Source organism: Colletotrichum aenigma (assembly GCF_013390185.1).
Source record: "Colletotrichum aenigma strain Cg56 chromosome Unknown KSG_Cg56_contig10, whole genome shotgun sequence".
In the NCBI taxonomy this organism is placed as follows: Eukaryota; Fungi; Ascomycota; class Sordariomycetes; order Glomerellales; family Glomerellaceae; genus Colletotrichum; species Colletotrichum aenigma.
In genome coordinates this window covers 2,525,883-2,551,791 of record NW_023500916.1, presented here as the reverse complement: position 1 = coordinate 2,551,791, position 25,909 = coordinate 2,525,883, and the positions used below count along the sequence as shown (strand labels likewise).

Sequence of the window (25,909 nt, the reverse complement as noted above, 5' to 3'; positions counted from 1 at the left end):
TTCGTCTCCTCTTCGGGATAATTTGAAACAACCCTCTCACTGGTAACAAGAACCATGTTTTTGCACGGGTCTGGCTAGGTGTAATGTACAGTTCTATTATGACTGCAACCTCTGGGCGTGTACTCAAGGCTGCCAGGCTTCATGACGATTAGTGGGAGAAACGTATCAAACCAGTGGAGCTGCCCTGATTGTAATTTACCCATCAACACCATTGTATGGGCCACCTCAACTGCTCTAACAAGAAATAGGCGGTGCATTGGGATGTATTGTATTGGAAGTTCTCTGGGAGCATTTGGATTCCTCCCAAGTCCAATTATTGGACAGAGGAAATATGAAAGTGATCACTTACAGAGCTGAATGTTCCCCAGATCTAACGCAACCGCTGGTGTTGGAATAGCCATGCTGGTAAAATGACCGCCCTCTTGTGTCAGGCACGATGAGAAGCCTGCCTTTTGGTCTGCCTGCTTGAGCAAGAGAGTATCCGCCAAAGGATATGAACACAATGGACAACCTTTGTCAGTATGTGATAAGAAACAGCAGTCATCTTTCACCCTTGAAAGGAGTACCATAGCGAAGGTTACCACCAGAAAGGAGCTGCGCATCACACTGCGTGGACATCACAGCAAGGACACCTCAAGTGTTTGTGAACTTTCTATTAAGGAGATCCCTTCCTACTCACTTCTCCTCATAACCTCCGTGTCTGCCTGATTGCCTGAAGAAACGAGTACCGTTCTGTGGGGGGTATTGGTGCTATCGCCAGCGAGCGAAGCCAGGCAACTAAACATAAACCGTAAAACGCCTTCCTGGAACCATAGTGCGGGGTAGCAAACGACGCATCCCAACGAGACCTTCCTGGGGATAAGAGAGCCGGACACCCATCTGGGTTACCGCCAGTCTTCCTGCCCACCAAAGCCTAAGCATACATGCCGGCCGTAGGGGACGATGCCAACACACAAATTCAACAACCATCTGCCGAGGTGACTAGCTGTCGTCGAAATCCCTTTGCCGTTAAAAATGCAGTCGATAATGCCGCCTCATTCCAAATAACTTTTCCCAATCCGTGTTGAGCAGTGACTTCCTGAGCGTCGTTGATTGCTCAGTAGTCGAGGTAGAAAGGATGCCGGGTAACAAGGGTATGTTGACATAAAAAATCATGCTCATGACGTTGCGTGATATCCGAAGGACCAAATTTAAGCCTTGGTCTCCTCAGCCTTCTTCTCGCCTTCCTCACCGCCCTGGTTCTTGATGTACTCCTCGTAGACACCGAGAGCCTCGTCGACCTTGGCCTTGAGGGCAGACTCGTCCTCGATGCTGGATCATGTCAGTGGTAAATCATTGCGTGGGGCTGAAGTGGTACTCACAGGTTGACAAGCTCGGCGTTCTCCATCTCGAGGAGCATACCGGTGATCTTTCCGGCGAGCTCAGGCTGCATGGCCTGGATCTTGGGGAAGATAACCTCACCAAGGATCTGCTTCTGCTGGCCAGGGTTGCCAGCAGCGGACGACAGCTGCTGCTGGATGAGGCTGGAGCTGTTGAGGTCCTGGGCAGGAGCGGCACCGCGGCCACCCTGGGGGAAGGGAGCGTTGTTGCGGGGACCGTTGGGGTTAGCACCGCGGCCGGCGCCGGGCTGGTTGCCACCCTGGCGGGCGTTGGGGGGGAAGCCGGGCATGCCGGGGCCGGGCATGCCAGCCATGGGAGCGGGGCCACGGCCGCCCTGAGGACCTCCGCGACCGCCGGCGTTCATGGTAGCCTGCTGAACCTGCTGGATGGCAGCAAGGAACTGAGGGTTGCCGGAGTTGGGGTAAGGAGCGCCAGGAGGGAACTGGCCAGGCATGCCGTAGACGGGGGGCATCTGTTGGGGAACGCCGCGTCCGCCCTGCTGAGGGTAGCCACCGGGGAACTGGCCAGGACGGCCACCCTGAACAGCGGGCATGGGCATGCCGGGCTGGGGGAAAGGCATGCCACGGCCACCCTGGGGGAAGACGGGCTGCTGGCCACCGGCGTAGAACACAGGAGGCTGCATGTACTGCTGGGGAAGGCCAGCGGCGGCGGCGGCCTGCTGCATGCGGAGCTGGTTGCGAGCCTGGATACTAGCCTCAAGCTGGCTCTTGCGAACATCCTTGCGCTGGGCGAGAGCGACGTAGAGGGGCTTGCCGTGGACCATGCGCTGGTTCATCTCGGCGACAGCCTTGGTGGCGTCGTCGGGGTTGCTGAAGCAGACGAAACCGAAGCCCTTGCTCTTACCATGGAGCTTCTTGTCCGACTTCTTCTCCTTCTTCTCAGAGCCCTCCTTCTCTTCGGTCTTCTCCTCGGCCTCAGGCTTGTTCTCCTTCTCCTTCTCCTCAGAAGAACCCTCCTCATCCTCCTTGGAGTCGGTAGGAGTGTCGCGCATGACCTTGGCAGAGGTGATGGGACCGAAGTCAGCGAAGAGAGTGCGGAGCTTCTCATCATCGACCTCGTCGTCAAGGTTCTTGATGTACAGGTTGACACCCTGGTACTTGTTGGCCTTCTCCAGGCGAGCAGCTTCGTAAGACTTGCGCAATTCCTCCTCGCGCTCGTGCTTCTTCTGAGCTCGGCCAACGTACAGGTCCTGTCCGCGGAAGTCCTTGTTGTTGAGGTCCTCAACAGCCTTGGCGGCGGCCTCGTGAGTGGTGAAGTTGACGAAACCGAAACCACGGCTCTTGCCCTCCTGGTCGCGGGCCAGAGAGGAAGAGGTGACGTCACCGAACGCAGCAAAGAGATCGCGGAACTCGTCGTCAGTGACCTCGTTGGCAATGTTCTTGACGTAGACGTTGGTGAAGTTAGCCTTCATCTCCTCGAACTTGCTCTGACGGTCCTTCTTGGGAATGTGGTGGCCGACGTAGACCTTCTTCTCGTTGAGGAGCATGCCGTTAACGTGCTTGATGGCCTGAGCAGCAGCCTCGTCGGTCTCGTAGTGAACGAATCCGTAACCCTTCGAGTTGCCGTTCTCGTCCTGGGCAACCTTGCAGCTCAAAATGTTGCCGAAGGCAGCAAAGGTGTCGTGAAGAGCCTTGTTGTCGATGGCGACGTCGAGGTTCTTGATGAAGACGTTGCCCTGGCCAGTCTTGCGAAGGGCGGGATCGCGCTGAGACCACATAATACGGCAGGGACGGCCCTTGATGAGGGTGTAGTTGAGCTCCTCGAGAGCCTTCTCACCGTCAATAGTGGTGTTGTAGTTCACATAGGCGTAGCCAAGAGAACGGCGGGTAACCGCATCACGGCAGACACGAATGGAAGCGACAGAGCCGATCTGGGAGAAGAGCTCGAAGAGCATGGCCTCGGTGACGGAGGGGTCGAGCTCGCCGACGTAGAGGGAGGCGGAGGCCTGGGGGTGAGGGGCGGTGGTAGGGGTAGGGCCAGCGGCGTCGGCATTGTCGCCCTGAGCCTCACCGTTGGTGTTGATGGCGGGGGCGTTCTTGTCAGCGCCGTTGAGCGAGGCGTTGCTCAAGTCGTTGGCGAGCTGGTCGACAGCGCCGTTGTTCGTAGCAGTAGCCATTGTATCGGTGTTGAGATTGACACGGGGGAAGGATACTGCGACAGCAAGGCTGGGTTAGGCGACGATCTTGACGTTGAAATGGATAAAAATCGCAATGAAAAAGAGGAAGAGGGCCAAGGCGCAACCCCTCCAAATATGCGAATGTGGATATGGTGAGGGGAAAGGATGAAGAAAAAAAAAAGCACCTACCAAGTCAAGAATCTGACGATGGGTCGTGTGACGGGACCTGGACGGTGCGGAGGATATGGGTTGTCGAAGAGGCAGCGAAAAGCCTTTCTTGTCGAATGAGGTTATTCGGATGCGTGACGTTTGACCGACACACAAGAGACGCACTTGATGCAAGATTGACAGGCAGGTGCGCGAAGGGCGGTGGTGAAGCAAGAAAAGGACGAGGGGCGGAGAAGGGCCTCTGGGGATTTTCTTGCGAATGGAGGGGGAGGAGATATCCGTAGATGGAGGTGGGAAATTTTGAGGGGGGTTTTTCAAGTTTTTTTTGAAGTTTTTTTTCTCGATGAAGAAAGTGAGCGAGACAGAGAACAAGTACGAAAGACGTACTCCTTGTCAGACCCTCTTTGGATGTGAAGGGGGTTGTTGATAGGGTTTTGTGTAGTTGTTGGAAGAGAGAAGAAGAGGAGGAGCGGAGAGAAATAAATTTCTATGGTGTGGCTTTTGGAGATGGATTTTTTTTCTTTTTACTGGATCTCCGGCCTGGCTGCAGTGGAGGGTGAGAGCCGTGGGTGGTGCCTTCCTGCTCTCTCCCACCTTTGCCCACCAGTGACAGGAAAGTGCAAAACCGAGTGTGCCTTCCAGTTTTTCTCTGCAGAGGGGTGTGGAGGGGCGACCAGGGCATGTGCTAGTGACGTGGGTACTTGGCCACGGCGCGCAGAAAGTCACTATCACGCGCCAGGCGCAAGTAATTCAGCGAGCACTATCTTTATCTGCAGCGTCTCACGGCCGCCTTGCGATAAGGATTAGCGGGCACAGGCGTCCCCGTGGCCGTGGTACAAACGGTTGAGAGCCCTCAGGTACCGGCCTATCCCATGTGGGGTTCCCATCATTTTATGAAAATTTTATGCGGTGGGTTTCGACCCTTGTGGACTGGCCCAAACGGCTGGTGGACCTGCCTGTGAAGAGAGGAAGGGAGCAGACAGGCGATGGGCCGTTCCACAGAGTAAGGCCTCTGGGTAGAGGAGGAGGAAGGGGAGGAGTAGATGGTGGTTTTGTCTGCCATGGCGATGTTTCCATACAGCCTGCCTCGCTCGAAGTCTTCAGGTGCTGACGCAGGCATGACTGGCTCAGCCTACACAACAACGTCAGGGGGCATTGCTCATTTCCAAATCTGCGCAGCTGTGTTGTTGCAATTTCGATACCAAACAAATGGGCGCCTGTCTGTGCCGAACCGCCCAAGGTGCAGATCCGGCATTTACATTTCCATCACTTCGTTAGCTGCCGCCTTAGACTCAGACGTTCAAGTCTGAGGGCTCGGTAGGACGGTAGGACGTGGACCTGCAAGACATGCGAGACGGTTAGGTTACTCCAGGCACGAGTAACATTCTTGGGGATGAACCCATGTGCGTCTTTTGATCCGTTCGATGTGCCATGCTGTCCGCCAACGACCGGCCTGTCCGCTTAGCCGAACGATGCTTGGTCCCTTGCTGGAAGATGGACGGCTCAGCGCCAAACAACAAGCCGCGACGAACTTGTTCAAAAATCAAGCATTGAGCATGAACCAGTCCTGGTGCCTGAAGTCTGATTTGTCGCGAGCATCTGCAAAGCATTTGACCCTCCCCTCACCTTCTTTGACCGGCCTCATGGTTCGCTGTGTTTCTACACCGACACTTACACGAGTAAAGGCGCAGTGCAGAGCTGCAATATCGAGTCAGCCAAGCCTTGACGGCGAAACGCCGTTGGCAAAGGTTGAGTTTTGTTTCGTTTGGGCTGGTCAAGAGCAACGGTCAGCTAGCATGCAACGCCCTGACCAGACTTCCGGGATTCAACATTCTCTTTCAATCCTGGCGAGATCATTTCATTTTCCTTTGCCCCAAGTAAATCAGTCGCTACCTTGCTTGTGTGTCTCCCCATCGTGTTTACTGCCCTTTCCCCAGGTGTCTTATCGGAGCATCCCGTTTTCTTATCGATACCGGTGGTGCCCCTTCCCCGGTGCAGCAATGGGGCTACCTAACGTAGCACCTGTCCCGTGCGCCGGAACCTTCCACAAGCCCGGACCAGCTCCAGCGTCCAAAGTCACAGTCCAGCTTACCTCAGACCCCACTAGCCCTCTGAGGTACCTTAGGTACCGGGGCTTAGTCTGAAGCCTGCGAATTACGGCATTTCCCCTCCAGCGCCGTCACTGCCCGTTCAGGTCCCGCGTTATCGCCGATTGTCAAGGTCACAATCGATTACATACACCCATCCGAACCTGAAGCTTCTGGAAGGCAACTGCGTCCGCGACATCCCTCGACATTGCCCTCAGCTTGCTTGCCCCCAACGCCTCATCGCTCATCTTTGCTGCGACATGAGATAATACTAACCACCACCATATTATTCGAACGACGCTCGTTCCACGAGGCAACATGTTCCCCACCTTCACAGGAAACTCCAGGCGTCCTCGGAACGTGAACCTCAGCGGGCAGAACCTCAACCCCTTCGCCGCCACATCATGGACGCCATCCGCAGGGTCAGGAGCTTCCAAAACGGTCTCTAATGCCCAGGCCGAACGAGCACAAAGACAACAGGATCGTGACAAGCTCAAGGCAGCAGGAAAGATACAAAAGACATGGAGGGGCCACAGGGCCAGGAGGCGGCTTCGAGACTCCAGGAGGGATTCATTTGACGCTCTCTATTCGACAACTTCAGACTTGGGTACACAGCAGAGACTTTCGATGGCTTTGCCACTGCTGTTGACAACCTTCCAGCCTACCCGAGCCGACGATTTGCAGCGTCTCTTTCGATTCTCACGAGAACTGAGTTCGACCAACCTCGAATGCCTCGCATCAGACCGACTACCTCCCTCAAGATTGGCACGATACGTCCGCATACTGGTAGAGGCTTTGGAAGGCCAGACAAAGAATGAGTAAGTGACCTCGGCAGCTTATGTTTTGTCCTTTCCAAGGCTTGGCTGACAATTTCAGGAGTAACCAACACGACGACGCCCAACTGCTCTTAAACCTCCTGACGCAAATCGTCGGTGCTACTCCCGAATCGATCTCTAAATCTCTTCGGCAATACTACACGGTTCTTGCAGACATAAGTAGCGCATCAGACCTTGATGAGTCTGGTTTGGAGATGATCTCTCGGGCTGTATTAATGCCACTGGGAGCTAATTCCGGGAACGGTACGGTAGTCCAGCCGGCCTCTGACATGTGCCAGCTTGCTGACAGTCCGGCAGACATCAATCCCTCGGCCACCTACGAAGCTTTTTCGCTGTCTTTCCTCGCACGGCATGACTTGAGACTTGTCGAGCAGCATGCGGAGGTATTCTCTCGCAATATTGACCTTGGCCGCCTCGCGACAGCTATCACCGAGGTATACTTAGACGGACGCATTAATGGTGTTAGCCGTGACCAGCAATTGTGGCTCCTTGCACATTTCATTGGGCTTCACCAAGGGAGTGGTACCAAGTCGCAAGGACTGCAGCATTTGAATGCACTGCACATGCAACTCTCAAGTCTGTCTGCAGATATCAGCCTGAGACTATCTGTGAAGCCCGCTGAACCCAACTCGTCAACCATTGATTCAAACAGCACTGATGACCAGCTCATCCTGCCCCTACCCTTATACGTTACTCAAATACTCACGTCATTGGTGGACAGGAACGGCATATCAATTCTTCTGGCTGAACTCACCAAGTCAGTCAATCCTGACCCGTCTTTTCGAACACTGCTAATACACTGCAGCAACTTTGGATCTAGATCCACGTCCCAGGAGTTCGAGAGCGCAAGCCTACTATCCGGCTACATTCTCACACTTCTCCGATGCTTTCCCGAGAATGGCGATGAGATTCGCATGCGACTGTTCTTGGGTGACATTCCTTCAAACGTGGGCACCTTGCCAACCATCAAATTTCTCTGGCAAGCTATGAGCCAGACCAGCATTTACAGACAGGTCCTGCGGGACTCAACGTCTGTAGTCGGCTTGGTACGAAACTACCTCTCAAAATCCAAGTCTGCCGACGTATCACGCGAGCAGGAATGGCGGCTGATGCTCCTGTTTCTCGAACTTTACACCTTCATTCTTCGTCTGAGTGACGATGAAGACTTCTTCAGCAGCATTTCCCCATCATTACTCCAGGGTAGCAAGCAGCCCTCTCGTCTGCGGTCATGCGGCCTGTCACGGCAAGAAGTGGAAGACCTCAGCATCGTTCTGAAGCACCTCGCCTTTGCCCTCCACTACAACGCACAAGATATTCAGCAGGGCATCCAAAACTCAGAGCCGGTTTCCATGAGCCAACTTGAGTCCTATTTTGGAAACAGTGCCTCAAAGACATTGAAGGATGCCAAAGCACAGAACGCGAAATCCACTTCGTCAGATACAAGGCTTGATCTGGGCAGCCTCCGCAGTATTGTCACTTCAGCGTTGCGACTTTTATATGAGCGAGACTCGAGGCGGCCGTTCTTACCACCGAATCATTGGCTGATGACATCGAAATTTGACATGGAGGGCTTTGTTAGCGCCGTGGTCGCCGAACAGGAACGCCAGAACGAAATGTCTGACTCCAGCGACGACGAAGATGGAGAGATTGACGAAGACGCCAACATCGGGGGCAGCTTCATACATACTGTAGCCGGTCAGCGCGTTTCGCGTCATGCTCAGATCGAAAAGCTACGATCTCAGCAGCGAAGGGCGCAAAGAGATCGCCTCCTAGCAGTCATTGGACCAAAGCTGGAAATCTTGCGTCACATGCCTTTTGTCATCCCCTTCGATACCCGTGTTCAAATTTTCCGTCAGTTCGTCTACCTTGACAAGCATAAGCGTCGGGATGGCATGGACGCTGAGCAGTGGAGGATGATGATGATGCACAACCCCTTAAGATCCCCTGGTAGAAGCCCAGCTGGTCGCCATCACGGCAAGATCAGGAGAGGTCAAGTGTTCCGCGATGCCTTTGAGCAATTTTATGAGCTGGGAGAGGGCCTCAAAGAACCCATTCAAATCCAGTTCGTAGACCAGTTCGACACAATTGAAGCAGGTATCGATGGAGGTGGAGTCACAAAAGAATTTCTCACCAGCGTTACAACAGAAGCGTTCAGCAAAATGGAAGGCATCTCATTGTTCACAGCCAACAGTCAAGGCTTGTTATACCCTAACCCAACCGCAATGGACGAGCTGAAAGAGGTTATGAGAAGAGCTGGATACCCAGAGTATTCTGCAGACTGGCAAGACCAGGTGCAGGACCTTTTGCGGCAGTTTGAGTTCCTCGGCCGAATCGTGGGCAAATGCATGTATGAGGGCATCCTCATTGACATTGCATTTGCCGGGTTCTTCCTGCTGAAGTGGACTTCTGGTCAGACCGGGGAAAACAGCTACCGCGGCAACGTCAACGATTTACGAGATCTCGACGAGGAGCTTTACCAGGGAATGCTGCACCTGAAGAACCTTACTAGCAACGTCGCAGACTTGGCGCTTGACTTTACCATCACCGACCAAGTCTCATTACCAGGGGAACCTGTGCGCACTGTTTCTAGAAATCTCATCCCCAACGGCGAGAACGTCCCCGTTACGAACGACAATCGCCTGCTGTACATATCGTACGTTGCGCGCCACCGCCTAGTTGCCCAGCCTGCGCAACAGACGGCTGCTTTCCTGCGTGGACTGCGTTCCATCATAGCCCCATCTTGGCTCTCCATGTTTAACCAGAACGAGATACAGCGTCTCGTCGGCGGCGACAGCTCTGAGATCGACATTGATGACTTGCGTCAGAACACCATCTACTCGGGCCTGTACGAAGTTGGAGACGATGGTCTGGAGCACCCAACGGTCCAACTCTTCTGGAAGGTCATGGCTGGGTTCTCGGATAAGGAGCGTCGGGATGTGCTCAAATACGTCACCAGTACGCCGCGAGCGCCGCTGCTGGGCTTTGCACAACTGAGTCCTCGATTCAGCATTCGCGACGGTGGCGAGGATCAGGAGAGGTTACCGAGCACGAGCACGTGTGTCAATCTTCTCAAGTTGCCGCGATACAAGGACGAGGAGACGCTGAGGAAGAAGCTGCTCTACGCCGTTTCTTCCGGGGCCGGCTTTGACCTCAGCTAAAAGAAGTACAAGCTCGAACAGCGAATGCATGATATTATGAAGCGAGGCTAGAGAAGATAGGAATGTAGAAGCACTATTAACAATGTTGCCTGACGATGTGCTATCGATGTTGCATGAGAGTAGCTACTTGGGCTCGGGCACTTCATCCCTTGCGGCGACCGACGAGTCTGCTTCATTGAAGTTGTCTACATATCTGATCTACATAATTAGAGGTCCAAAGACGCTATGTGCAGGTAGCTTCGATGTTCAAACGGGACTGCGTCCTCTCTGGTAGTGACGTCCCATTCCGAATTGTACACAAAGAAGGCATTGTATTCGAAATTGCCTTTTTACTGGTAGCTCTTCTCGAGCAGGTGGGGTTTCCTCTCACGCATGTCCAGAATCATCTGTCCAAAGAGACCGTTTGCCCACGCGAACCTACAGCACCAACGGTTAGCATTCTCCTCGTCACTAGCATCAACACCGCGCAGGCGAATTCTTACCATGACCGAGACCACTGCGACGCATCGTGGCTGTTGACGGACTCGTGAATCAAGCCCAGCTGGTTCGTCGAGCTGACCAGCTGCTTCAACCCGTTGGAGATCTCGTCGTCGTCGTCGGACGTCAGGAGCTGGGCGATCAGCGCCATGGGCCAGGCCATGCCGGGTCCGAGGTGCGGGCCGCCCGTGGCGTTGAGCACCGGCCCGCGCATCTGGTACGGATTCGACTGGGAGAGGATGAACTTGCGCGTGTTCTGGTAGACCTGGTCCTTGGAGGAAAGGTAGCCGTAGTGCGGCGCGGAGAGCAGGGAGGGGATGTTGGCGTCGTCCATAAGGTTGTGGCTGCCGAAGCCGTCGATCTCGTACGAGTAGATCTCGCCGAAGGTGGGGTGCGTCGTCTTTGCGTGGGCCTCGATGCCCTCCTTGACGCGGGCGGAGGCGTCGCGCATGCGCTCGGCCATGCCCTTATCGATGCCGTCCATGATCTCGGCGCATGAGTTGAGGTAGCGCGAGAACATCATGTTGGCGGGCACGAAGAGCTGGTAGATGCAGCTGTCGTCGCTGGGGCGGAAGAAGCTGCGGACGAGGCCGGTGCCGCCGTTCGTGGGCGCGCCGTTGCCCTTGTTCGAGAGCGTTTCCGAGGCGGAGGTTGTGCGGCGTTCGAAGATGGCCGGGGAGGGGTTCAGGGTCCCGTCCGCGGCGTAGGTTCCGGTCAGCAGGGCGTCGGTGGTGTTGAGGAGGACGGCCATGGCTTTGGGCCATTGGAACTTTGCAAAGAAGTCCTTGTCTGCCGTGGCGGTGTGGTAGTCGTGTGAGATCTGGAGGAAGGCGGCCAGGCTGTCAAGTTCATATTTACACTCAAAGTACGAGTAGGCAGGGTACGCGGGGACGACATGGTCTGATCCGCCGGCTTCATTGGTTGTTGGGGCGATTTGGGACTCTTCTGGAGGTTGGAAGGCGTTGCAGTGAGGTGCGTTGAAGACGTAGCGAGCTTGTAGGTTGATTAGGCCGCGGTAGAGAGACGCCAGGGAGTTTGAGGACGAGTTGCGGGTTAGCAAGGAGCGGTAGCTCTGGAGCTGGTTGGCGGAATCGCGAAGCCACATGGCGTTGATGTCGCCGGTGATGACGAACGACAGTTCCTCGTTTGCGTCGCCAGCGGCCGTCCCTTGCCAGGCGACTGTTGTATCGAGGGTGTTTGGGAACGTATTCTCAAAGAGACGGTACAGATCCGGATCCTTGATGAGAGACTTCATCTCGGTGATGGTCTTCTCAACCTCTGGGAAGCTTGACGTGCGACATTCTGGAGGAGGGCGCTGATAGGCGAGCTTGTGAACGCCGTCAGAGAAGGGCTCATGGGGAGTTGCGGCATAGTCGGTGTAGTGTGGACAGTCTTGCCTAAGACCTGCTGATGCCAGGCCGGCTAGGAAGACGAGTCTGCAGAAGGGAGCCATGGCGATGGGCAGCCTTGGAGAGACTCGGGCAAATCTGGACGAGTATTCGAACAAGGTGCGGTCACGGTCACGGCCACCAAACGTCGCGATGCCTGGCCGTCGGCGGGCAGGGCATATTTATGAAGGCCGAAGAAAAGGTAGTCAGACTAGCTGCCGGTCATGCTTGTCCTGGTCGAGATGAACCGGTTCGCGTGACCTTGGAATGGTGTTGAGCGGGGACGATCAGTGTGCGGGGGAAGGAAACGTTGTATGGTATGTCGTCGTATTGCAGCGGATTATGATGTCGCTCTGCGTGTTAGTGTCCACCAAACTGTAAGCACCAAAGTGGGGGATGAGGAGGTGACGAGGAGGTGATGAGGGGACAACACGATCAGGCGGGAGAACCAACAACCGCAGGTCACTGAGAGAAGAAGTCGTGGGCTTCCGCGACGTTTTAGTAGCATGGAGAAGAGCTTATGCGGCAGGCATAAGGTCCAAAGCTCAGGCCAGTTGATTCGTTTTGAATGTTTCCCGCGGGCTTCATCGCCTAGAGTAGAGACAGACTGCGTTCTCAGACGGGATGGGACACTGAGCCGCTTGACAGGTGTCTCCTCCGGACCAGGCACATTCCCACCAGAGTTGCCGGCGGGAGGGCAGAAGTTGGTTTGGCTTGAGTAATGAAAGTGGGATTCGCTGGAGGGGATTTGAGCAGGGTTCACCGCCGTCATGCAATTGGATCTCCCCTTGCTAAGAGACAGACAACGGCAGCCACTCGGCTTGGCGCATTGGATTGGTGGTTCTCCCGATGAGGCATGCTGTCGTTGGGATGGATGAGTGGAGGTGTTCCACTGCCGGGTTGAACACTTGGTATGACGGGAGTCTGTTGGAACCTTCAAAGGATTATTCCAGAAGCTGAGCTGTCTTCCGGGGTCTGACGCGGCAGTCTCCGGAAGGAACGCTGTGCATGAGTTGGTGCGTTCGCAGATGCTTTTCGTGTGTTCAATTCATGTTTTTGAAGGTGGTCCGCTTGGACGTGTTGCTGGAAGACTACCCAAAGTCGGGACGAGCTCTGCCAGGGCATGGAGAGTCGAACCTACGAGTACGATTAGAAAAAGAGACTTTGCTTATCATTCGACGTTGCCGTTACAGAGTCTCGGACCGTGCTCGATGGTAAGGATGTGTGTGTGGGAAAAGAAGGCGGTTGTCGTCGCAGTATCAACCTCTGAGGAGAGAGCTAGAGTGGGGTTGAGAAGAGAACACTGTGAAAGATTACGAGGGGGAGCAAATTGGAGAAGATGCAGGACCTGTGCCCCGGGTAGTGCTGCCTCGGGTAATTTACCGGAGGCCTTCCATGTTAGGAACGATGGGCAAAACGGGACAAGTTGCACTAACATTTAACCTTAATTGTGGTCCCGCTGCTCCTAGGCGATGTCATTGTCGGGTGCACTGCGGCCTGCCATCGCCCAGCCCTGAGAGTGTGCTTCAGGTGGCTGTCAGACCTTCTGCAGCGAGCGTGTCTGGCATTGCTTTTCAGCTTTCTTCGTACACCAAAGATGGACAAGTCCGCGTCCTCCGCATCCCCAATCTGAATCAGCGCGTCTGGCGTGCATGCCCAGCTGACGGGATGGTTGCAGCAGCCAGATTTCTCCGTCAGCCAGATGAAGCTAACCACTTAGCAGTATGTTCTTACTGCTTTCCAATAATGAAGTGACCCAAAAATGGTGCGTGGCTCCATCGACGAGACGCGAGACAAGACCACCCCTTGCTACAGCTGCCCTTGCTCTTCCCCCCCCTCCCCTTCTCCTTCCTATCCCATCGTGCTGGAAACTCGGGCGTCCTTCGTTTCTGGACAGGGTCTGCCTGTCTTCAAATAGCAGCACATGTGTCCAGTTGCCCCCCGAATCATAGCTTCATCGATGTCTTGACTCTGGATGCTCGAACCTTACCGGCCGCAAAACATACCTGCTCATTCGTGCCGGAGCCAAGACTGGCGGACGCCGTCCACTACGAGACGCGAGACCTACCTAACCTTCGGCTGAAGTTGATCATTCCACGGCGATCGCCCGCCTCCTGGCCAAGAAAACACTCCATGATCCTAACCTTACTACGTCAACGTCAAGACTAAGAAAAAACAAAACCGTCTTTTAGCCAGCAAAATTTCCCTGGTCATTTACGTCCTCTTCTTATCCGCCGTGGACAACTCTTTCGCTGATTCGGCATCTGCGCAGTTCGCTGACCAGTTTCCGTTCTCTTGGCCAGACCTCGTGGTCTTGCTCTGACACCTGCAGGGGCCAGCATCTGGATGAGGCAACAGTAAGCAGCTTACGCCAATCAAGGGAAGTGGCAGAAGTTCTTCCAACCGCATGGCGTCTTGACGGGCAGCATCTTCTACCGAACCCTCCGTGTCTCAATCTCGGCGACTCTTGCCGCTGTTGCTGAGACCCACCACTCAACATGGCTGTCCTCGTCCCTGCCATCGGTCTTTCGAGGCCTGTCCGTTTGCTAGTGTTCGCCTTCGTCGTCGTCTGCCTCGTGTTTTGGTGGCCTATCTCGGGCGCTGGCGGACTGGCTGGACTTATCTTTTCCAAGTCAAATCTGCATACTCAACATCCCGTTCTGAGATACATAGATCCCTTGATCGGGACTGTGAACGGGGGTCATGTGTTTCCCGGCGCGACACTCCCATATGGTTGGTGATGTTGTAATCGATACATAAAGCTCACGGTCACTGAGAGGAAATACAGGCATGGCCAAAGCCGGCGCGGACACCGACTCTCGTGCTGAAAACGCCGCGGGTTGGGTTTCCGATAATTCGAAGATCACGGGTTTCTCCCACCTACATGATTCGGGTGAGTAGGCTTGTTGTGGCCGTCACGACTGTCAGCTAATTCTCTGAGCAGGAACTGGAGGCGTAAGACACCAAACCATGAGTGATCTCACCCAAGACAGCCAGGCTGACACCATCCGTAGTCTCCGTCTCTCGGAAACTTTCCATTATTCGTCCACCCCGGGTGTCCAAACGACAACTACACGATGTGCAAGTTCACCACTGAGCAAAGAAGTCTCTACCGTGTCAACGACTCTGTCCGAGCCAGCCCCGGCTACTTTTCCGTCGACCTTTCCAATAGTGTTCGGGCCGAGATGACGGCCAGCGAGCACACGACCCTATTCCGGTTCTCCTTCTCACCAAATGAGACTGTTACGTATGAGGATGTGGCCAACAAGGACACCATCACCGCCGTGAGCAATCCGCTGATCCTGATCGATCTCACCGACATCGCCCTGAGCAGGTCCAGTGGCGGCATTCAAGTCTATGAAGACGGCCGCATCATAGGAGACGGCACGTTCAGGCCTTCGTTTGGGCAAGGCACATACTCAGCATTTTTCTGCGCCGATTTCCGAGGTGCCACCATACGAAAGTCGGGCGTTTTTGAAGGCGAGAACGCCCACGAGGACCAGAAGCACCTCTCGGAGTTCACCAGGGGCTTTTACAACCCGACGGGTGCCGCCGGCGCGTGGCTACATTTTGAGCGTCCTAAGAAGAGGCAAATCCTCGCCCGCGTCGGTCTGTCCTTCATCTCCGTGGAGAAGGCCTGCAAGAACGCGGAGACTGAGATCCCAAAGTTCGACTTTGACGGAACCGTGAAGGCCGCCAGGTCCATCTGGGCAGAGAAGCTCTCCGCCATCGAGGTCGACCCCACAGGCGTCAGTAAAGACATGCAGATCACGTTCTGGTCTGGACTCTACAGAAGCATGCTCTCTCCTCAGAACTACACCGGCGAGAACCCGCTCTGGGAGTCGAAGGAACCTTACTTTGACTCCTTCTACTGCATATGGGACTCATTTCGTGCCCAGCACCCTCTGCTCACAATCATCGACCCGGTCGCGCAAACTGAGATGGTCAGAGCATTAGTTGATATTTACAGATTTGTTGGCAAGCTGCCCGACTGTAGAATGTCATTCTGCAAAGGATACAGTCAGGGCGGCTCCAACGCCGACATCGTCATTGCTGACGCCTATCTGAAGAACATCAGTGACGGTGTGGACTGGAAGACGGCGTACGAGGCAGTGGTCTCCGATGCCGAGAGTAAGTAGCCTGAAAGATGCTGGAACGAGCTCCTCTGATGCTGCCATACAGTTGCACCGCAGAATTTTGGCGTTGAAGGCCGCGGAAACCTCGAGAGTTGGTTTGGATTAGGGTACATCGCCAAGGATCATATGGACAAGATCTCCAGCGGACCAAACAGCCGCTCGATATCGCGAACCGTTGAATACGCGTATGACGACTTTTGCATAGCAGAGATGGCAAAGGGGCTCGGCTTCGACGACGATTATGAGAAGTACATGCAACGCAGCGCCAACTGGCAGAACCTATGGAATCCCGATCAGGTGGACCTTATCCAGAACAAGGACGGCAAGGCAATCGACCGGACAAAGTACAAGGGATTCCTGATGCCACGACTGATTAACGGCTCGTTTGAATACCAAAACACCCGCATCTGCTCACCGAACACTGAGCAGCACCTTTGCTACTTTGACACCTGGCAGTCAACGTACGAGGGTTCCCCATGGCTGTATTCGTTCTTCGCGCCGCAGGATCACGACACGCTGATGGAGCTCATGGGCGGTCGGGGCGCGTTCGTCGACCGGCTGGAGTACTACCACGGCGGTAACATCGTCTACATGGGAAACGAACAGGGCTTCCTGACCGTTTTCCAGTTCCACTACGCCGGCCGGCCCGGGCTTAGCTCCCGCACCGCCCGGAGCTACATCCCGTCCCAGTTCAACGCCAGCATCAACGGGATTCCCGGCAACGACGACTGCGCCATGGGTGCCTTCAGCGGTCTAGCCATGATGGGATTCTTCCCTGTCGCGGGGCAAGACGTGTACCTGCTCATCCCGCCCTTCTTCCCCGAGGTCCGGATCAAATCGCGGGGTGCCAAGCCCGCCGTTATCCGAAAGGTGGCCGCGAGCGCCAAAGAGCTGGCCGAGGGCATATACATCCAGAGCGCGACGCTGGACGGGGAGCCGTACACGAAGAACTGGATCACTCACGACTTCTTCTACCACGGCGGGGTCCTGGAGTTCACGGTGGGTTCGACAGAAAGCAACTGGGGCACCAAGCAGTCAGACGAGCCACCAAGCTACCCGTCATCGCCAGAAAAGGTCGCTCCGACGCGCACTCAGAGCAAGAAGACGGGGGACAAGTAAACGTAGTAGCATTGCACGCACAAAGCAGAGCAAAGCCCTGCAGCAATAGAAACAGTTCATTCGTAGTAATAGAAATCGGCCAAAAAAAACCATGATGCCGAACCCAAGTCTCCATCTGCAAACGTCAATCTCGGCAAAAACGAGCACTACGCCGACGGCGTCTTTGTCCCTGTGACCGAGACGACATCGGGGGAACCCACTCTGGAATTTGAAATCTGAGCTCCCTGATTGGACGTTGGCGGCCCGGGACCCCAGAAAGCTAAAGACCTTAGCCCTTCAAGCCCTCTCTTTGCGCTACGCTGCAGACGGTTAATACTCCAAGTAACTCGGCTTCTCCCGGTCCACGGTTCGTTGCTCTTGGTACGGAGGCACCTTTCAGCTGCCAAACGAGCTTGCAGGATTTACTCGCCGTCTACCTGGTCTTTGGCTCTCGCCTGGCTGCATCGCGGAAGTATCGTCCGAGTCCAGAATCCCCAGGACCGGTTTCTCTCGGCTATCACCAGCAACCGGAAACCAGGGCCCGAGCTTGGTTTTGGCCCTTGGAGGGTGGGTGGGATCGCAGTCGCAGTGTCATTCAATCTTGGTCCCCTCCCCCCATTTACGCCTCTGCCCCAATTACGTATTAGAGGAACGTGAGAAGCTCTCTCCTCCTGCAGGGCCCCGGTCGAGCCCGTTTTTTAAGTGTCCCGCCGCGCTGCCCTCGACGAGCAAAACTGCAGGCCCCGCCGCTTTTCAGTGTTCACAACTGCCTCTCAATTGACTAATTAGTACCCTCACTCTGCCGAGGTACAGCTGCCTTTTGTAGTCCAGCGAGAAACTCAATTGCGCCGACGGCTTGCGGTCCGTTGCCAGCTCGACCAACCCCAAGACGGTCTAACGACGAATCCGGCCTTGGAGACGACGACCCACGACGACAGCGACGACGAGGCCTTCGGAGCTGCTGCTCGTGACTCTTCGCCTCCCGCCTCTGAGAGCTGCCCCTCCCTTCCACTTGGGCAAATCTGCCACTTCATCACTACCCCTCCATTCGGAGCTCGACAATCCACACGAAAGTCAAGATGAGCAGCGCCTCGCCCCTCGCGAGGAGCCTGCAGCGCAGCACCCGCAACCTCTCGAGATGCCGCTACCGCCCTACACACCCCGCACAAGCGCAAGCAGCATACCTCTCCAGCACAACCTCCAGGAGGACGCCGACCAGCAGGTTACCCTCAACACGGGCTGCTTCTTCATCCGTTACCGTCTTCCGCCCGCTGGGCGCCCGCACATTCACGACGAGCAGGCCACGACGCAGCGATGAGGAGGAGGACTTCGACCCCGCGTCCATTGAGCGCGAATCAGACCAGGTCGACGTCTGTATCGTGGGCGGCGGTAATGCTTCACCCCGTACATCTACGAACTAACAAGGGCAACATGGCTGACGAAACGCAACATCACAGGCCCCGCCGGACTCAGCGCCGCGATCCGCCTGAAGCAGCTCGCCAACGAGGCCGGCAACGAAGATTTCCGCGTCCTCCTGCTCGAAAAGGCCGGCGAGATGGGCGCCCACATCCTCTCGGGCGCCGTCATCCAGCCCACCGCCATCAACGAGCTCATACCCGACTGGCTCGCCGAAGACAACCCCGACCGCTTCGAGTACGCCACCCCGGCCGGCGGCGACCGCATGCGCTTCCTCACAAAGACCGCCTCCATCCCCCTCCCCACCCCGCCCCAGATGCACAACGACGGCAACTACATCGTCTCCCTCAACCAGTTCACAAAGTGGCTCGGCGACCGCGCAGAGGAGCTCGGCGTCGAGGTCTACCCGGGCTTCGCCGCCTCCGAGGTACTCTACAACGAGGTTGACGGCAGCGTCAAGGGCGTCGCCACAAACGACCTCGGCATGGGCCGCGACGGCAAGCCCAAGGAGGCCTTCGAGCGCGGCATGGAGTTCCACGCGCGCTGCACCCTTTTCGCCGAGGGCTGCCACGGCAGTCTGAGTAAGCAGGTCATCAACAAGTTCGACCTGCGCCGCGACAGCCAGCACCAGACGTACGCCCTGGGCGTCAAGGAGGTCTGGGAGGTGCAGCCGGAGAAGTTCAACAAGGGCAGCATCACGCACTCCATGGGGTACCCGCTGTCCAAGGACCTCTACGGCGGCGGCTGGATGTACCACTTTGGCGACAACCTCGTCTCCATCGGACTGGTCGTCGCGCTCGACTACGAGAACCCCTGGGTCTCCCCCTACCAGGAGTTCCAGAAGATGAAGCACCACCCGATGTACAAGGAGGTCCTCGAGGGCGGCAAGTGCCTGACATACGGCGCGCGCGCTCTGATCGAGGGCGGGTTCCAGAGCATACCAAAGTGCGCCTTCCCAGGTGGTGCGCTGATCGGCGACTCGGCCGGCTTCGTCAACCTGCCCAAGATCAAGGGCACGCACAACGCGATGAAGTCGGGTATGCTGGCCGCCGAGGCGGCCTTTGACGCCCTCTCCAGCAGTGAGGCCGGGGAGGAGGAAGGCACCGTCTTCCTTTACGACTACGAGGACAAGTTGCGCAACTCGCCCATCTGGAAGGAGCTCAAGGAGGTGCGCAACTTCCGCCCCTCGTTCCACACGCCGCTGGGCCTCTACGGCGGCATCGTGTACTCGGGCCTCGAGGCGTACGTGCTCAAGGGACGGGTGCCCTGGACGCTGAAGCACAAGACGCCGGACCACGCGGCGACGAAGCCTGCGGACCAGTTCCAGAAGATTGAGTACGAGAAGCCCGACGGCAAGATCAGCTTCGATATCCTCACAAGCGTTAGCCGCACCGGCACCAACCACGAGGAGGACCAGCCCGTGCACCTGCAGGTTAAGGACTGGGAGAAGCACACGCGGGAGACGTGGCCCCAGTTCAAGGGCGTCGAGAACCGCTTCTGCCCGGCGGGTGTGTACGAGTATGTCGAGGACGATACCAAGGAGCTTGGAGTGCGATTCCAGATCAACGCGCAAAAGTGAGTTTTTTCCTTCCCCTTCCCCGCTGTGGCGATAGGTCCTCCGCCTGAAGAATGATTCAGGGAACCTCTGATGGATGGTTGACTGACTCTGTCTCGATTCGTAGCTGCATCCACTGCAAGACGTGCGACATCAAGGCGCCCAACCAGGACATCAACTGGCAGGTTCCCCAGGGAGGAGAGGGTCCCAAGTACTACATGTCATAGAAAGAGGAGGAATTCGAGACGACGACGAGGCGGAGAAAATAGAAACCTACGACTGTCATCTCTTCTTGTGTTGCCTAAATGGGGTGAGTGGCTGTACTTGTTCAGACAAAGTAGAGAAGACAAAAAGAAACAGAAGGGAAAATGCTTCGAACATTCGGAAGCCCGATGACCATATCCATGTACTTCGGAGTAGAGCACGTGTTGGGAAGGCGGCGCGGAAAGCAAAAAATAGCTTTTTTCTCTCTTTCATTGGGCGCTCATATGTTGGCTTGCTGTTTGCTTTGGTCTACCTTTGTAATTGGATGGTGTACGGATAATGTAGCGGTACCCTTACATCGAACGGTGGTTAATGACACCATGGTTTTTTTCTTCGGTTCTTTCTTCGAGTCGGGCATATCAGACGAGGAACTTTGCCGGTGCATGACGAAGGCTTCTGGAAGAGCGCGAAAGTCAAGGGAGACCCGACCAAGAAATGGCACCACACGACGTCGTCCGGCTTGTGATGATGGACATGCTGTGAATCCAAGCGAGTAAGAAGGTCCCCTTGTCGGCTTATGGCTTGAACGGCCCCCGATCGGAGAAGACCCCGGCTTGGGGGAATGGGGACGAAATCGGAGACATGAGGGGTGGTTTGCGAGACGCAAGTAGTTTTTGGACTTCATGCGGTGGGCAAGGCTGGAATGGACAGATGGCTAGATTTGCGGGCTGTGGGAGTCAGAGTAGCTGACACGGAATGACGCATGACGCGTTCGCGATAAGCCTCATTGCGTGCCAGCGTGTGGACACATTACCAGCCAACGGTGGGAATAGAGAGCGACTCGTGAGACGTCGTTGGGCACGTCGGTTGTCCATCAACCGCTGCCCAAAGCCCAAGGACAGCGGCAGTCAAAGTTCGACAATTTAAACAGTCGTTTTGATGCGACACTGGAGGCATTGTCGTGAGAGTTGTTCAACGAGGCTGTCGGATGGTGGTGTTTGAAGTTGCATGAGTCGTAGTAGTGCAGATGGAGCTTCGCCAGGCCCCGCGAGGCCGAGATGCTCCAGATGCTGGAACTCTCGTTGCGCGGCGCGTCCCAGAGGTGAAAAAACTTATGGCTTGGCCTTGCCTTGCTGCTGTGTCTAGGAGAAGCTCGCACATGCATGAGTCGCGCAGGGCGAAGCCGACGACCTGGAAATGTACCTCGACTTCGGAGCGGATCCAGAGATACTTTGGACGCACAGACCAGAGGCCCCCAGTCTCCGTCAAGCCCTGGTACACGATACCTGGCAGTAAGATTACGGTGAAATTTGCATCTGCAAGACTGCTGCAAGTGCCCATCTCTGCCACGACGATGAAGCAGCGCCAGAGCGTTACGAAATCGGAAGCGGTTGTGCGAAAGAAACAGACGTCGATACGATGTCGACAAGTGCCCAAGGCCTCGTCGTCCACATCGGACTTACCGCGCATTTAGGGAAGTCTGAGTGTTCTGATGGGTGTCGACAGAGTTTTCTCGGGCGAAAGTTCGGGTTCCAGAGATGGGCCGTGATGGGCCGCGGCGTGGCGAGGCTCGCGTACACAGTACGGGGCAGTCTTACGACGGGGGGATGGAGCCCTTCGTTGGCACTGCTACGAGTGGGAGGCGGGCGACAAACACGCCCAACCCAGCCTTTGCAATGCTTTTTTCACATACCCCTGCCATGGCTGGTGGTGGTCGATTGGAGCCGGTCTGGAGTCAATGACTCACACGTCGGAAGCCGTCTGTTTGCTGCCGTGGCCCATGGAATTCCTAGCAGAGGGACCGCGGGTGGCCGAAAGCAGCGCAAGCGCCAAGGTGCCGTTTTCGCGCATTCCTGACCGCGCTTCGCTTCAATGTTCGTTTGTCATCGTGGCCGTGGCGGTGGTCTATGACTGTTTGCTGTTTCGCGTCGTCGTGTTGTCGCCTCCGGGCTTGGTCTGGTGACTGTCTCTTCTGACAGGTTTGACGGCGAGGCCGTTCGCCAGAGGATGGGCGATGGCGATGCTGCTGCTTTCTGGTGTGCTGCCGCTGCTCAGCACTGACGGAACATGTCGGTGCTGATCGTCAGTGAGGCATCAAAGTAGGGGGCAGGCTCAGCGTTTCAGAGCGCTAGCGTGTGGTTGGAGAGTGAAGGAGGAGTGTTGGAAAAGGGAAAAAGCCCCTTTGGTTGCTGGGAGGATGCAAAAATCATAAAAAAGGGGGGATGGGCGGAGAGAGAGGGATGGTGAAGGGGGGGGCCCGGTCAATGACAGTCCAGACCTGCGACCGAGTGGTTGGAGTGGTGGGTGTGGTGCAGCTGCCAAAAGGGACTGACTGACGCGGACAATGGGATTTGGCCGTGGGAGCTGGAGCTGTTGGAGCAGGACGCAGGAAGCAATTTGGCAGTGGGTGGCAGGCATCGCTGTAGGCCGCAGAAGGAAGAAGAACCGAGCGGAATGGGGTCGGCAGGTCGTGGGTAGATAGCGTTAGCGGTAAGGTAGCGGCATCCAGTCGGATAGCGTGGTAGGTAGCGCTGCTGTGGGATTTGCATTTGGCTGGTGTCCATCCAGACAGTAGTGGCCCATGGGCTGTCGTCGGCTGCATTGGCAGGCCAGGAAGAGGGCGTCTGGTTGGTTTGGATTGGGCTGAGAGCTGTCGCGGTGCGGGTGCGGGTGGGTGCGAGCGAGTGAGCGAGAGCATTCGTACTTGGTGCGCGGGCGCTATTGCCATGCCGTCTGGTTTTGATTTGTTTGTTGCCTCTAGGCTATGCCAGGCCGTCGTCATTCTCGGGCGGTTTGCGTTGGTGTCGCGACGGTGTCGGAAATGATGCTGACCAGACACGTCGTTTCGTTTGCTGGGCCATTGTCGTGGCGAGCGAGTGTCGGTAGTGATAGTAATACGAGATGTTGCATCGTCGCTGGCTGGAAAAAGAGGCAAAGCATCCGTCAAGATCCAGTCGGTCTGGTCCGGAGTGTAGGCGAGGAAGAAAAAAAAAAGCGTATTGCCATTTTTTCTCAGCGGGAATCAAGGAGTGTGTGTGGACGGCCAACCCTGACGAAATGGCGAGCGAGAGGGATGACCGATGGGCCTCCCAGGGATGGGCCAGTCAAACCGATCCGAGTTGAGTCGCGAAAAAGTGGAAGAAAAAACAATAGAGAAGAAGCAAGAAAATGCTGCGAGCGCAAAGCAGGCTTCAGGGCAGGAAAAAGGCTAGGTCTGGGACTGAACAGCGACTGTGGATGATGACATGGCCCCATATCAGGGAGGGCCTCTCACTGGAACACGACACTGTGACCGTGGCCCTGAGCTGGCAGGCCTGGCAGGCCTGGCAGAGGGCACAGCGGCGAGCAGCACCCGACAGCGGCATCACAATTAGGGCAGAGCATCGTCACCACCTCGCCAGCCAGCCGTCAGAGGTAAGCACTGGCCAGAATGCATTGTCGCAAAAAGAAAGAAAAGACCTGTGAAAGTACTGCGACCTTGGACGCGGTGCCGCGGTACTTCAGGGGCTGGGTGGTCACAACAGGGGGGACATGGGGGTGGGAAGGAGATAAAATGTGAGGAATCCGCGGTTTTGATTGGGTGCATCGCCTTAGCGCGACCGCTAAGCACAGGCAATGTCAAGCAGGACCAACCGCCACGGCGCACTGGCTGCCTGGGGCCCCTTGGCTGTGTGGCAGGGGGGTGTCGTTGGGGCGACTGCTCAGGCGGGCGATGGCCAAAATTATAAAGAGGCAGGCCTCCCTCCAACCCGCTTGTTTCGAAATTCTTGCGCGGAAGCTCCGACCGACGGCCTTACGTAGTCACACCCACTCACGTTCGGCCTTTCTAATTTTCCTTCTCCACCCCCACTCAAACCACCCCCAAACTCAAAATCCAACCAACAGACACCGCACACGATCCTGCATCGTCGTCATCGTCATCACAGCCTCATCGCACGTTCACCACCGTCATCACCGACGACGACGTCGATCGACACAGACACACAGACATCACCACCTCGACCCCCAACGAGGCTGATCTCTATACTCTCTCTACCTAACTACCAAACACTCCAAGACTAACGACGGAGCTGTCAACGTTAGCCAGGGCCCAGGTGGTATCGCTCTCTTAGCTGAAAGTGTACTCGCATATCCTACCCTGCACGAAAGAAAGAAAAGACCTGGAATACGTTCTTTTCGAGGCATCCCTTCGTTACGTTACTCGCGCGATCCCTTCCGACGACAGCCAGGTCGAGAACGAGTCGCTGCGCCCTGTAGACACAATCCGTGCGCATCGCATCGTCGACGAATAGAGACACAAGTGCTTTGAACCGTGACGAGGTATCCCGAGACGTCGAGTTGATTGGTGGTATCTGGGTCAATCGCGACAAATCCAAAGCGACGCCTACGAAACCAACGACTTTCTCGTCGACCTACCTCAACCTTGAGATCCCATATCGCGCCATTTGCCTGACCGCCAAGTCGAGACGAGCGCTACCTACCTACCTATCTATCTGTCTTGAGCAGTCGCTGTAGGGGAGACATTCACTTGTTTTTCTCCCACTTCTGGTATGGTGTTCCATCTCCTTCAGTCGTTGTTTTTCCCATCGCACCTGCCTGCACCACTGCCTTCCTCTACTTGTCTCGCACCTTCCCGACTCTGGAGGTCATCGGGGTGCAGGAGTCTCGCGCACAGACCATCTTCCATACACCTATAAAAATTCCAGCCACCTACGCGATCTACCCAAAACATCACCATTCATATCGCTGTCGCATTTCATTCTCCATTGTTACCTTCCTTGGCCGCGGCAAATAATTACAGCATCCAACTGTAATGGCGCGTGCTTGCTACAATGGTTAGATCAACGTACTGACTTTCGCAGATCTGCTCTTTGCCCCATCCTCGGCCTATCCCTCAAGCAACCGCAATCATGGAGGCGATTCAAACCCATCCCACGAGTGCTGCGCAAGCCAAGGCCTTTACTGCGCCTGGTTCGCTGTCCTTCCCCGGCGGCGCTCACGAGCTTCCTCCCCCGGCGAACGGCGCTCAGGCTCCCGTCAACGGTCAGGTCCCCGCCGTCAACGGTCAACAAGGCGCAAACGGTACCGGGGTGACTCCCGCGACCCCCGCTGCGACTCCTGCTGCCACCCAGGGTGGAAGTGGTTTGACTCCCACGCTGCAGTATGTATATCATGAGTGATCTTTGTCTGCTCCATGACGCTTATGTCGCTGCTTAAAGGAACATCGTTGCCACGGTCAACCTCGATTGCCGCTTGGACCTGAAGACGATTGCCCTGCACGCGAGAAACGCCGAGTACAATCCCAAGGTATGTTGCGACTGACTACCAGTTGTATCCCGATGCTGACTTCCAACACAGCGTTTCGCCGCCGTCATCATGCGTATCCGCGAGCCGAAGACCACAGCCCTCATCTTCGCCTCTGGTAAGATGGTTGTAACTGGTGCCAAGTCTGAGGACGACTCGAAACTTGCCTCCCGCAAGTACGCTCGTATCATCCAGAAGCTTGGCTTCAACGCCAAGTTCACCGACTTCAAGATCCAGAATATTGTCGGATCTTGCGACATCAAGTTCCCCATCCGTCTCGAAGGTCTTGCCTCCCGCCATCACAACTTCAGTTCTTACGAACCCGAGTTGTTCCCTGGTCTCATCTACCGCATGATTAAGCCGAAGATTGTGCTCCTCATCTTCGTCTCTGGCAAGATCGTCCTCACTGGTGCCAAGGTTCGTGAGGAGATCTACCAGGCGTTCGAGATGATTTATCCTGTGCTTCAGGGTTAGTATTCCTGCTTCCCTCGTCTCTAACAATTGCTAATTCGTCCCAGATTTCCGCAAAGTCTAGAAACCGAAGCAAAGGATGAACCATCAACGC

At 55.8% G+C, this 25,909-nt stretch overlaps 7 protein-coding genes across 7 annotated transcripts; 4 read left to right on the top strand and 3 right to left on the bottom strand.

Moving 5' to 3' along the window:
* Positions 1–1,190: 1,190 nt before the first annotated feature.
* PAB1 (Polyadenylate-binding protein, cytoplasmic and nuclear) lies at positions 1,191–3,517 on the bottom strand (the record flags this gene model as incomplete). Its single annotated transcript, XM_037329809.1, has 2 exons — positions 1,191–1,311; positions 1,362–3,517. 2 exons carry the CDS (start codon positions 3,515–3,517, stop codon positions 1,191–1,193), a joined length of 2,277 nt encoding a protein of 758 aa, XP_037172150.1.
* Positions 3,518–6,090: 2,573 nt separating this feature from the next.
* CGCA056_v014566 (putative E3 ubiquitin protein ligase) lies at positions 6,091–9,766 on the top strand (the record flags this gene model as incomplete). Its single annotated transcript, XM_037329808.1, has 4 exons — positions 6,091–6,590; positions 6,649–6,851; positions 6,906–7,365; positions 7,414–9,766. 4 exons carry the CDS (start codon positions 6,091–6,093, stop codon positions 9,764–9,766), a joined length of 3,516 nt encoding a protein of 1,171 aa, XP_037171962.1.
* A 329-nt stretch (positions 9,767–10,095) lies between these two features.
* Positions 10,096–11,696, bottom strand: CGCA056_v014565 (Meiotically up-regulated gene 157 protein; the record flags this gene model as incomplete). The annotated part of the gene is made up of 2 exons (XM_037329807.1): positions 10,096–10,183; positions 10,249–11,696. 2 exons carry the CDS (start codon positions 11,694–11,696, stop codon positions 10,096–10,098), a joined length of 1,536 nt encoding a protein of 511 aa, XP_037172149.1.
* A 2,433-nt stretch (positions 11,697–14,129) lies between these two features.
* On the top strand, positions 14,130–16,886 carry CGCA056_v014564 (putative secreted glycosidase; the record flags this gene model as incomplete). Its single annotated transcript, XM_037329806.1, has 5 exons — positions 14,130–14,364; positions 14,420–14,524; positions 14,576–14,586; positions 14,646–15,762; positions 15,814–16,886. The coding sequence occupies 5 exons, from the start codon at positions 14,130–14,132 to the stop codon at positions 16,884–16,886; spliced, it is 2,541 nt and encodes an 846-aa protein (XP_037172497.1).
* A 1,058-nt stretch (positions 16,887–17,944) lies between these two features.
* Positions 17,945–20,063, top strand: CGCA056_v014563 (putative electron transfer flavoprotein-ubiquinone oxidoreductase; the record flags this gene model as incomplete). Its single annotated transcript, XM_037329805.1, has 3 exons — positions 17,945–18,254; positions 18,323–19,856; positions 19,964–20,063. The coding sequence occupies 3 exons, from the start codon at positions 17,945–17,947 to the stop codon at positions 20,061–20,063; spliced, it is 1,944 nt and encodes a 647-aa protein (XP_037172147.1).
* Positions 20,064–21,012: 949 nt separating this feature from the next.
* Positions 21,013–21,510, bottom strand: CGCA056_v014562 (uncharacterized protein; the record flags this gene model as incomplete). The annotated part of the gene is made up of 1 exon (XM_037329804.1): positions 21,013–21,510. The coding sequence occupies one exon, from the start codon at positions 21,508–21,510 to the stop codon at positions 21,013–21,015; it is 498 nt and encodes a 165-aa protein (XP_037172148.1).
* Positions 21,511–24,950: 3,440 nt separating this feature from the next.
* On the top strand, positions 24,951–25,879 carry tbpA-0 (TATA-box-binding protein; the record flags this gene model as incomplete). Its single annotated transcript, XM_037329803.1, has 4 exons — positions 24,951–25,201; positions 25,260–25,347; positions 25,399–25,813; positions 25,875–25,879. 4 exons carry the CDS (start codon positions 24,951–24,953, stop codon positions 25,877–25,879), a joined length of 759 nt encoding a protein of 252 aa, XP_037172146.1.
* Positions 25,880–25,909: the final 30 nt, after the last annotated feature.